This window comes from Phaseolus vulgaris, chromosome 4 (assembly GCF_000499845.2).
Source record: "Phaseolus vulgaris cultivar G19833 chromosome 4, P. vulgaris v2.0, whole genome shotgun sequence".
NCBI lineage: Eukaryota > Viridiplantae > Streptophyta > Magnoliopsida > Fabales > Fabaceae > Phaseolus > Phaseolus vulgaris.
In genome coordinates this window covers 32700491-32713593 of record NC_023756.2, presented here as the reverse complement: position 1 = coordinate 32713593, position 13103 = coordinate 32700491, and the positions used below count along the sequence as shown (strand labels likewise).

Genomic DNA, 13103 nt, shown 5'->3' with positions numbered 1-13103 from the left:
CTTTCAACCAGATGAAATAATTTCATTCAGAAGGGTTGCAACATGTCACATCCTTCCAAGAGCTAAGTACAGAAAAAAAAAAAACGCTTACTCTAGCTAACATAGGCAATTAAGTTGGCTACATTTTTATCTTATATTTTTATAATTAAAATAATCCCTTGAAAAATATAAAAAAAAAGTTCAATTTAATTTGTTATAAAATTATGAAGAATTTAAATCAAACAGAACGCAAGCTGCTTCTGGAGTAGCCTTACACTTTTTTTCTTTTTTTTTTATCAACACACTCTTTTTTTCTTCTTTTTGAAGCATTATTGCCTAGTTGAGCTTACAAACTGAAATAATATTAAATAATAACGACAGATAAAAATGATGACATATTATATTGCACATCGCCCCACGAGAACACATGCATGTCAATGTATTGTGATTAAATATTTAAACTTCTAGAAGCACCATATGCAAAAGCATATATATATCATAGTTTTTGTTCCATTAATTAATTTAAAAGGAAAAAATCTGAAGGTGCGAGAACAGCTGCGAATATTATATAAAAAGTTTTTAAATACTTTTATATTAATTAAAATTTAATAAAATTATTAGTATTTAATTAATAACATATAATAGTATCTGTTGGAAATAATATGCTCTTTGAAACAAAACAGAGAGAGGAGTATGCTTTGGATTTAGATTAGAGAGTAAAAATGAGGGAATGAAATTGAGATGATTTGAAGAGAAAGTGTAAAGAAAGTTAGAGTGTTTGGATTAAGGTAGATAGGATGGAAAGTTTGAGGAAAGTTTATAAAAGTTTGCAATGTTTTGAAATTATATTTTTTTTAATTGATAAAAATGTAACTTTACATATTTACCCTTACATTTAAAAATTGTTAAAAATTTAATTTAATTTATTTATTTATAAATTATAATTATTTTTAATTAAAATATTATTTAAATATTTATAATTATAAATATTTAATAAAAAATCATTTTTAAATTAAATTAAATAAAATTATTATTTTTATTTTTATATTTTGTAATTAATAATATTATATAAATTTATTTCTTTATTCTTATATTTATTATTATTATTTATATTTTATAATTTATTATATATAATATAATTAATTATATTGTTTTATAATAATTATTTTTTATAATTTTAATTATATTTTTTATATTTAAATTATAATTCAACTTAAATAAAAATAAAAATAATTTAAATTTAAAATAAAAAGGATAAAAATGTAATTTACAATTAATTAATTAAATAAATATAGATGTATAGAACTTTCTTCGCAAAAATTTAGAAGGGAAAAACTTTTTGGGTTTCTTCGCAAATATATTTTGTCTTTCTCCACTTAAAAACAAAGAGACCCCTAAAGAAGAAACTAGAGAGAAAAGAAAGATAGAGAGAGAGAAAAAACTAATATCTTTTTAACGATAAACTAAAGTCATAAAAATGTCACAACTAATGCATCTCAAAATAAATTTATATTTTTTATAAAATAAAAACAAAGGGACAGACATTTATTCTCATATAAAATATAATTCAAATTCTTCTACAAATTTAATATTAATCTAGAGAGCATTTAGATCTAATGCAAGTGCTGTATTGCGATAAAATAAGAGAAATAAAGAATTAATATACTAAAGACTTGTTAATCTTGTTCTTACTCTGTATGAACACTTATTAAAGAACATAAAAAAATTGACAGCAAGATCTAAAAACATTGTTAAGAAACATAATCATTTGAAAACATATTTTTATGCATTCTTATGAACTAACCGGTGTATTAAGAATAGTTTTTGACTTTTGTCGTAAAATAAATAGAGTGATGAACAAAAATAGATGCACAGTCAACCTTTTCTTTGATTGAACTATATATAAAGTATAATATACTTATTTTTTAATGAGTATGAACATAAAAAAAAGAAAAGAGAATTAGATTTCAGTTCCATTAACAATGTCTATTATTGAAATAAATTCATGTAGGTTCAAATACTGACAAATCACACATCACCGAATCACTAAACACCACTTCACTTCAGCGAGTGGCCATTATTAAACTTCTAGAAGTTTAGGCACTTATAACAATAAAATTTTGTTACAATTCTGGACCACGTACATTTAGCATTTATGTTGTAAATCAATTATGATATGATTGTTTTAATTAAATTAATAATTTATAATTTGGGTAAGAGTGCCGGTGGAGTAATCTCTAAAAACTGGGTTTTTAATTTTTATTGCATTGGAAATCTCAATACAGTAGAGAAAGAAATAAGAAATCTGAACCCATTCAACTTTTCATGGGTTTCGACTTAAATTAAGTTGATCGACCTACCTAAAATTATGAAACGGTTATTAATAATAATAAAAAATATTATTTATGAATTATTTATAAAAAATATAAACCATTATTATATTCTTAATCACAAAATAATTACAAGTGTACAGTAGTATGTAAATTTTAAATTTAAAAAACAAATAAAAACTGAACGAGTAATCTAAAGCTTATCACTAACCCGCGTCACATGGTATTTAAGGGTAATATTTATTAAGTACAGGATAAGAGATGCTCAAATATTCTTTTATAAATAAACGGAATATTCCAGAATAATATATAAACCTTCATATAGAAATACCAGAACCTTCAGAATTATAAATAGAATCTGTAGTATTACAAGTTGATGATATCAGCTAACTGTCTATACTAAGTATAAAGGAATTTGATATTTCCACACTCCTTCATAAAAATAACTAATTAACAATAAATTATATTAATATTTTACATTTTATCTTTTAATTTAAAATATTAATAAATATTAATATATTATTAAAATGAGATTATTGGTTGATTTTTTTTTTCTAAAAGTGTAAATGTATAAAATCTCCTAATGTCAATCACAAACTAACAAAAGTACCGAAACCTATCATCTAGGTTTGGTTTGATATATATTGGTTTGATACTAATAATGTCAATGACCCATTCTAGGTAGTTTGTTTTCTGAGAATTGTGGTTTAAAAACATTTTTTTTTATATCATAAATGAAGAGTTGTATATTGGATCAAGTTGTCTATATATTATTATTTCTCAAAATATATATAAATATTTTTAAATGTTTTTGCTGTTTTATATATAGTTTAGGGTGATTATATTTTGACACCCGTTCCAGTTTACACCTACACTAAAATATTAATATTTGTAATAAAAAAAATTTAAAAAATAAAAAAATATCTTTAATAAAATATTAAATAAAATATAAAATATAAAAATAATTTTTAAAATTAAAAATAATTAAAATATTAATATTTAGTGAAGTGTAAAGGAAGAATGAGTGTAAAACCATCATTTTCCTATAATTTAAGACAAAATTGTTCCCCTACCATTTGTAATTTTGAAGACAAAAATAATAATAAACCAGCCGACGTATAATCCAAAAACATCTTTTTCCTTTTCCTGCTCATAAATAGAGCAAGAAACTCTTCTTCTCACATCACATACCCCCAATCCAACTTGTGGAGAGAAAAGAGAAAAAACAAAAAACAAAGACTTTCTCTTGAATCACCATGACGTTGAAGAAGGACTCCATTGTTCTCTACTCAGCTTTGGGAAGAGGACACCTAGTTTCCATGGTGGAACTAGGCAAATTCATACTATCCCACCACCCTTCTCTCTCCATCACAATCCTCTTCCTCACTCCACCCCCTAACCAAGACACCCCCACCTCCCCCACCGCCTTCACCTGCGCCGCCACCGCCAAATACATTTCCGCCGTCACCGCTGCCACCCCCTCCATCACTTTCCACCGCATCCCCCAGATCTCCCTCCCCACCGTCCTCCACCCCCACGCCCTCAACTTCGAGCTCTGCCGCGCCACCACCCACCACCTCCGCCGCATCCTCAACTCAATCTCGCACTCCTCGAACCTCAAAGCCGTCGTCCTAGACTTCATGAACCACACCGCCACACGTGTCACCAACGAGCTCCAAATCCCCACGTACTTCTACTACACTTCCGGTGCCTGCACCCTCGCCGTTCTCCTTAAGCAAATCATTATTCATGAAAGCACTACCACGTCCATCAAGGACCTCAACATGCACATCACCATCCCCGGGGTGCCCAGGATCCACACGGATGACTTCCCTGATCATGCAAAGCATCGTGAAAGCGAAATGTCCAAGGTTTTTATCGACATAGGGAAATGCATGAGGGACAGTTACGGGGTTATAGTAAACAGTTGCGATGCTGTCGAAGGGAGGGTTATAGAAGCGTTCAACGAAGGGTTGATGGAAGGAACCACACCACCCGTGTTCTGCATTGGGCCTGTGATCTCTTCTGCTCCTAGTAGAGGGGACGATGACGGGTGTTTGAGTTGGCTGGACTCGCAACCGAGTCAGAGTGTTGTGTTTTTGAGCTTTGGAAGCATGGGAAGGTTCTCCAGGACGCAGCTGAGAGAGATCGCTATTGGGTTGGAGAAGAGTGAGCAAAGATTTTTATGGGTTGTGAGGAGCGAGTTCGAAGAGGGTGACTCGGGGGAGCCACCGAGTTTGGAGGAGTTGCTGCCAGAGGGGTTTTTGGAGAGGACAAAAGAGAAGGGGATTGTGGTGAGAGACTGGGCCCCGCAGGGTGCGATTCTGAGTCATGACTCAGTGGGTGGGTTCGTGACTCACTGCGGGTGGAACTCGGTTTTGGAGGCTGTTTGTGAAGGGGTGCCGATGGTGGCGTGGCCTTTGTACGCAGAGCAAAAGCTGAACAAGGTGGTTTTGGTGGAGGAAATGAAGGTGGGTTTGGCTGTGAAAGGGAACAAAGATGGGTTAGTGAGTTCGACCGAGTTGGGTAACCGAGTGAAGGAACTGATGTTCTCGGACAAAGGGAAAGAAATTAGACAGAGGATTTTCAAAATGAAAATTGGTGCCAGCGAAGCAGTGGCAGAAGGTGGATCTTCCATCATTGCTTTGAATAGGTTAGTGGAAGTGTGGAAAGAGCACTAGTAGTATAGAATTAGAGAAGGAGTGAGATTGATGGAATCAATAATGTTAATGTTTAGAAAAGTGTGATGCTGTATAAAATCTGAATATCTTTCTCAATAAAGAATCAGTAGGTGTGGAAGTTCACGTAAATTATCAATATTGTCGACATTAATTATGAATATAGATATGTCAGGGCATGTTTTCAGATTAAATGAAATTGATCTACGACAAAATAGGGTTTTTGCAAGGAATTTGGTACAATGTGCAATTCCTTTTATACAGCAAAACTCGCGTCACGAGAATTGGCCATTTGTGAATTTGTGGTGAAAAAACCATTAACTAACTGGTAAGTTGAAACGTAAACATGTATTGACGGTGATGAGTTTTCCACAGGAATATTATCTGAATAATTTTTATCATTATCAGAATCTTGATGTTTGTTGTCGGTACTTCTCAGTAACTTTACGTGGAAAGTATCAAGTAAAAAAATATCGATTATTTCTAAGAATGTAAAAAGGATAAAACTAATAGATGCCTCTTGAGTATTTGAATTTAAATAAGATTTCTTAAGTAGGAATATATATTATTTTATCCTAAAAATGATAGGAAGACATAAGAGAATTGGTCTATTAGAGTATTATTATGTAATGATGAATCCAAACCGATGATTGAGAAATTATTCATTCTCTGAAAAACATTAATGGAAGAATTAATCACTTATTTTAGTGCTCAACAAATTTATCTAGAGTCACTTCTAAGAAACATAAAAAAGAAAAAAAAAAACAGTTACACATCTGTGGAACTTTAAAAAATATATTAAATATGTTTCTCCAAAAAATTTCGTATTATTTTCGTTCCTCTAAATAGATACTTTTAAGTCTTTAATAATAATAATAAATAAATAATGAAAAACGTATAGAAATGATAGTGTTAATTATAAAATTTACATGTTAAAACTGTAATCTATATTAGTTCTAACAATCCTTCTTTTTTTATATCGGAAAATTTAGTTCTAACAATCCTAAAAAAGGGTCTGTATTTTAGAAGAACGAAAATTATACGAGAAAAAAAATTAAGAAAATATATTTAAAATTTTAAAACCACACAAAATACATTTTAGCGAAAAATTAAAATATTTTTTATAAATTAAAATTAACTTATTTACCAATTAAAGAAAAAAATTTAGAAAAAAAATACAAAAAACAATTATGCATAAACAAAATATGATTCATATAAAAATTTATACTTTTCTCTTTTAAATATGTTTAGAAAAAAATGTATTAATTATTTGACTTTAATACATGACACGCCAAACTATATTGTTTTCACAACAACAATAATTAAAAGTGGCCTTAAAGTTTGATTTATTAATCTCAAGTTTGTGTTATTAAGATTATTATATATAGTGGATTAAACAAGTGTGATTAATTTACGACGATAAGTGTGTAATGGTCGACATATCAGAAAAATGAACAAGTGACTGTAACGGGAAAGTGACCATTTTGGAGTTATAATAAATGCCTCTGGTAAGAAAGTAGCTGCTGCCAGGTGATGAAAAATAACTACCATCTAGAAGGAACAAATATCGACATAAGTTGAATTTTTGCTACAAAACGCCTTTTGTCCGGAGACAACGGTGGTCCACCTCCTTCACCTCTTCGGAATTACCGTTCCTGCCTTGCTTCTTTGGTTCCTCCTAGTTTGCTACGTGAATGATCTAAAAAACAAAGAAAGCCTGAGACACCGTGGAAAAAAAGTATTTTCACTGTTTGGTGAAAGAGAGACATAATAATTATACAATAACATGGAAGTAAAAAAAAAATGGATCCAAAGTATACATTTCTTTATCGTATATATAATTATTACAATGATTATCACTCAATATAACAAATAATAATTATATATTGTTGTTATTAAAAAGAAGAGTACCATTTTCTCAGGTGAAAAATATAATATATTTAGTGATTTCAACTTCATGATAAACGAAAAATTGAATTTATTTACAATAAAAATTTGTATATAAATCAGATTATTTATGAAATAAAATTTGTAAATAATCTGGTATCTATATACATGTGTCTTTAGGTAACTGAGATAGTAAATTACTTATAATCTCAATTCGTAAATAATATATTTATCAACTCATAACTCATAATATAGATCAACACAAACTAATAATTTTACATATCTTTTTTTATTATTATTTATGTTACTAACAACCGTTGAAAGATGGACACGAATCTAAGTTTATTGAGTGATTCAAGAACATTTAAGCATTACGCTGACAAAATTTGTTATTATATAATTATTATTAGACTTATACTTATTATTATGATTATTATAGTTATTATTAATATTATTAATATTACACAATTATTAATTATTATGATAATATTATTTATATATTAATATTATTAATTATTAGCGGAAATATTATTATTTATATATTGTTATATTTAATATTAAAAACTAAATGAAAGATATTACATGTATCTAAGATTTATTAAAATTAAATTCATCAATTAAATATACAAATGAGAAAGATTATTTTAATAACTTTAGTTTCACCATTAATCATTAATGTTACATCCAAACAAATACAAATATATGATTGCATCATCTTCTAGTAAGCATCTCTTTCTTTACATAAAAGAGTCAATAGAAAAAATAAATACATAAATAAACACTTGTTTTCATCTTCTTCTCTATGCTTCCTCCTCTGGTCTTCTTTACCCCTTTGGATTAATAACTTCTACACCTTCGTATCCAAGAAGGTGGAGAACGAAACAAAAACATGTAAATAAGCTTAATAAAACATTTATCTCTTTTTAGTTTTAAAAATTATTTTTGAAGACAAAAAAGAAGTGGTGAATGGTTAATGTTTATAAAACAATTATTTTAGTACTTTTGATAAGAAAAAAATAGAACATTATTGAGTCTTTAATAAAAGAAAAAAAAAGAAAAAAGATTTAGGGAAAGAATAATGAAGAAATAAGTAACAACACCATGTGGATATTTGAAACGCAGACAACAAAGCGTGGTTAGGTTGTAATGTCTTATGAAAAAGAAATTGAGAAACTTACTTATTTGAGACTAAAGGAATTTGAGTGAGTGAGGGGGAATTGGAGACGAGAGTGCATTGGATGAAGAGTCACTCTGTGTAAACCAATACAAAATTTATATACAAAATCCTATATACAAAAACACAATGCATCTAAAGAAGATGAAACAAAATGAAAAAAAAAATAGAAAAAAAAGGAGAATGGGAGTATGTATCTACATAAAAGAGAGAAAAAAAGTGAGAATGGAAGCATGTGTCTCCAATAGAAAATAGAAAAGGATGCTGAGAGAAAGGAGTGAGGTTTCAGATACATTAATATTGTAAGGATGTGAGAGAAGGGAATGAGGCTTTAGATACATTAATATCGCAACTGGTTTGTTTAAGGAGAGAAAAGAAAAAAGAAAGAGAAAGAGAAAAAAAAAAGAATGGAAGTGTGTCTCCAAGAGAAAATAGAAAAGTATGTGAGAGAAGGGAGTGAGACTTCATATACATTAATATTGTAAGGATGTGAGAGGAGGGGATTAATATTGTAAGGAAGTGAGAGAAGGGGTGAGGTTTTAAATACATTAATATTTCAAATGACCAGTTTAAGGATAGAAAAGAAAAGAGAAAGAGAGAAAAAAAATGAGAATGGAAGCACGTGTCTCCAATAAAAAATAGAAAAGGATGTGAGAGAAGGGAGTAATGCTTTAAATACATTAATATTGTAACTGATCAATTTAAGGGTGAGAAAGAGAAGTCAAAAGTTGTTTTAGATAGAGAGGGTAGTGGGAAGTTGTTTTTTATATAGAGGGTAATGAGAAGTTGTCTTTGATAGAGAGTGAAGTGGGAAGTGAGAAATTGTTAAGAAAGTTACCTATAGTTTTCATATTATACAATTAAAAAAAAAAGAACAGTGAATACCAAAAACAAAAAATGACAGGAATGTCCAAGATAACAATAAAATGACAAAAAATCTCTTATTATATATTTAAAAGATAATAAAATAAAGTATTGGTTTAAGGATAAAATGATAAAGTAATGTGTACACCAAAAGAACGGTTATGAGAAAAATCTCTTTATATATAGGTATAAATTATAATAATATTATTGATATTACTATACCATTTATACTATTAATATTGTTAATACAATTAATATTTAATAATATGATTATTATTATTATTATTAAATATTAAAATTAATATTACTAATATTATTAATATTTTTTAATATTATTAATATTATCATAATAATATGAATAAAAATATTCTTATTATTAATAATATGAATAAAAATATTAATAATGTTAATAAAAATATATAGTAATAATAATATTGAATTTACCTACGAATATATTTGTGGATATTATTATTTTTCTATTTTTTCATTTCTTTCTTAACTTTTTCAAATAATTTATTTAAATAATTTTAATATTAAACACTTTAATCAACTAAACAAATTATATTTAATTAATTTATATCAAAATTTAAATTTCATTCTAAAATAAATGATTGAAAAGTAAAATATTTATTACAATATTGTAAATTCAATAAATTTAAAACAAATAAATCTATATATATAATAAAAAGAATTAAAAAGGATGAACAGGATAAGCAAGTATGGAGGAGGGATGAATCAGGGAACTTTACAGTAAAGTCTGCATATAAATGCCTTGAAGAGCCCGACGGAGGAACACAAATATCGCCGTTTGGCTATCTATGGAAGACAAATGCGTTTCCTAATGTGCTGATCACTGCGTGGAGAGTGCTCTTGGGTAGACTACCAACAAGGGAGTGTTTGAGCAAGAGAGGGGTGATGGTGAACACCACAGAATGTGCCCTTTGCCAGACCAAGGAGGAAACGTGTCAGCACCTCTTTATAGACTGCAAGTATGCAGTGCGGGTGTGAGACTTATGCTTTAGATGGGTCGGTATATGGTCTGCCCAACACAACAATCTTAGGACCAATTTTGAAGGTTTTTCCCTCCCTCAACACTCCTATAAACAAAACCTGGTATGGAAAGGTGTGTGGGCAACCGTAGTCCGATGTCTATGGGAACATAGAAACTCCATTGTCTTCAATCAAAGAGTTGTAGATGTAGAAGAAGTTTTTCACAATGCCCAACTTAAATCGTCGTTATGGTTGAAGCACAAGGAAAATAATTTTTGTTACTCCTATGCAGAATGGGTTATGAACCCGCTGACATGCATTTGCAGTATCAAATAACAAGGGGAGGCATATAGCAGGCTAGACGGGCTAATGGTGGTGCTGTTGGAAAGAATGAGGGTAAGGACCGGGTAATAGCCACTATGGTCAGAGAAAGGAAGTGAAATGGGTACAGTAGGTCTCTGAAGTAGAAAATCTGGAGAGGATGATACTACAGTCGGTGATCGTCGAAGGTATGCAAGTCAACATGATCGCCGGTCGGTGAAGTGGTGCTTTACATAGGGTAACTTGATTGCCGATCGGTGAAGCGGCATGACCCATTTGTATGTAGTCGGTGATCGCCGATTGTGCAAAGATCAACATGATCGCCGGTAATTGAAACGGCGATTTCAACATGATCGCCGGTTGATGAAACGACGCTCTCCATTTATGTGCAGACGGCGATCGTAGATGGCAACGCTCAACATGATCGCCGATTATAAAAAACGGCGATGGTCAATATGATCACCGATCAAGGAAGCGGCGTTCCCCATATGCGGTGGATGTCGAAATGATGCAAAGGCTAACATGATCGTCGGTCGGTGGTCGTCGAAGTTATGCAAAGATAATCGCTGGTCGAGGAAGTGGCGTGCTCTTTATGGACGTAGTCGGTGGTCGCCGGAGGCAATGTGCATGGGTAACTCGTTGCGTGGCGAGGTGAATGTAGAGGGCATCGGTTGTGGGCGTCTCGAGTTGTAAGTTGCTTAAGGTACTCTGGTAAAGCCTGCAAGCTTAAAGACTTGATAACAGACTGGAGTTTCAGGTGTCTTATTCAAAGCACAAGAAGTTAAGCAGGTTCCCTATCAGTATCCACTGTTTCTGGATGAGCAGCTGCGTGGTTGGTGTGCGGTAGTTACAGGGGACTGTTGAGTATAGAGCCTGTGGTGGAGAATGGGTGTTACTCAACACCGTTAACTTAGCGTATCTTTTTTTGGCGTGGAGGGAGCTGGTGGTTTTATAGAGTGCTGATATGGTGTGCTGGGGAGGTTTTCGCGGTCTTCTATAAGGGTTAAGTTTGGTTTTGTCTTAGGTGGTGAGTGAGGGTCTTTTGTGGTGTTTCTGTCTGTTGGGGTAAATGGGTAAACCATAAATTTGAGGTTGGCTCTATTATGTCTAGCAGAATCTGTTTAGCTTATGCGTACAGTCTAGACTTTAATGTCTGATGTATACGGGTTGGGACACCCCTAAATTGTCTCTTTTAATTTTTATTAATTCGTTGCTGATCAAAAAAATACTTATGCGTCAAAATTAATTGCTTTCTACACATACATCATTGGTCAAGCCGACACATACTTCACAGTATTTCTACCTTATGCGTCAGTCTAGTTGAAACAATATTTTTGTTTTCACTTTCTTTTCATGTCTAGCATGTGCGGACTAACCCACACAACATTTGGTTTGTGTTGACTTTTTGTGTGTTTGATCGACACAATTCATGTCCTTCTCTTCGTCGACGCAAATCTTATGTAGTTAATAACACGTTTTCTTGTAGTGTAACTTTAATATATAAAGTGCACATCTTTTACGTAATAATAGTTGTGAATCTTTCGCAATCCTTAGGCAATCAAATAGTAACCTTAAAACAACAAAAAAAAGTGTAACGATCCTAGAAATTGTTATCATTATCATACGTAGTGCATAATAATAAACTGCATTGACTGATACTAATATATATATATATAATATATAAATTGTATCAAGTACAAAAATAGTCTTTATTACTGCGAGATTTTGTTACGTGCTATAAAATTATATATGTATACAAACATTTTTATCTTCTGGCTTATCCTTGGGATTTAAAAGCATCTCTCTCACTTATCAAAACACTTGCGCACGTGTAACATAACATGATCATAGTAGGCCAAAAAATATACAAATATAGAGTAAGTTGATGATTCAAAATTAATGACTTACAAGTAATATCATTATGTAAAACACATAATCACACCACTTCAATGAATATCCATCATGTCAGATTAAATAAATAAAATGAAATCAAGACATATTTCGGAAGACATGGTTGTTGATGTGAGTTGATTTTAAGATTGCACATTTTATGGTTACTCTTTTGTTTATGATTTTTGAGATTACAATTTATGGTGAGAACCCAAATAAGATCCCTATTGGACACGAACTTAACCAAGTGGTTAAGTAAGTGTGAAAGTTAACTTTTATAGGACAAATAGAAAAACACAAATATATGGCGTGGATGATGCAATGGTGTGGAAATAAAGAACAAATGAAGCAAGGAATGAATGAAGATGACCGAAAGTAAAGGAGGAATTAAACAACATGAAGAAAAGGAAGGAGCAAATGCATGGAAAGAAAAGAGAAAGAGTGAAGGAAGCTTATGGAATGGAGGGGATGATTCACGCCACTTGGAGGGTGGGAGGCTCCAAGATAAGTGGTGAAGATCCACCACATGAAGTGCACAAACACCCAAGATAAGACACAAGAACAATTTAGGAGACAAAGCTCACTAATCACTCAAGTAGAGTTTCTTTTCTATTCAAAATTCATGGTGTGAAATACATGAGGCAAGACACTCTATTTATAGGAGAGAGTCTCTTGTAGAACAAGATAGAAGGGTAAAGGTGTCATGGGTGAGAAGCCTTCTAGAAGGTAGGTCAAAGAAACCCTAAACCTAGAAGCATTTGTCATGAAAGGTGGGCTTGGCACAAGCCCAAATTACTAAGCACACCCTGTTAAAGAAGAGCTTTGATGACTCCAAATCTCCTTGGATTGCTTGAAGGGTGATTGTAGCTTAGTTGGGTGTGTTCTGGGGTAGTTTGAATTTGTTAATTCACTCTTAGTTTGAATCCAAAAGCTAGTTTAATTCAATTTTTTTTACAAGAGTGTTTTATGAAGAAGCAGAAAAACAACCAG

At 31.2% G+C, this 13103-nt stretch overlaps 1 protein-coding gene across 1 annotated transcript; it reads left to right on the top strand.

Moving 5' to 3' along the window:
* Positions 1 to 3413: 3413 nt before the first annotated feature.
* LOC137837538 (UDP-glycosyltransferase 1-like) lies at positions 3414 to 5119 on the top strand. Its single transcript, XM_068646559.1, has one exon. The coding sequence runs from the start codon at positions 3566 to 3568 to the stop codon at positions 4988 to 4990; it is 1425 nt and encodes a 474-aa protein (XP_068502660.1). The 5' UTR covers positions 3414 to 3565; the 3' UTR covers positions 4991 to 5119.
* Positions 5120 to 13103: the final 7984 nt, after the last annotated feature.

What these genes read in the sequence shown, in the direction of transcription:
- LOC137837538 (XM_068646559.1), top strand. Translation starts at nt 3,566, where the DNA reads ATGACGTTGAAGAAGGACTCCATTGTTCTCTACTCAGCTTTGGGAAGA.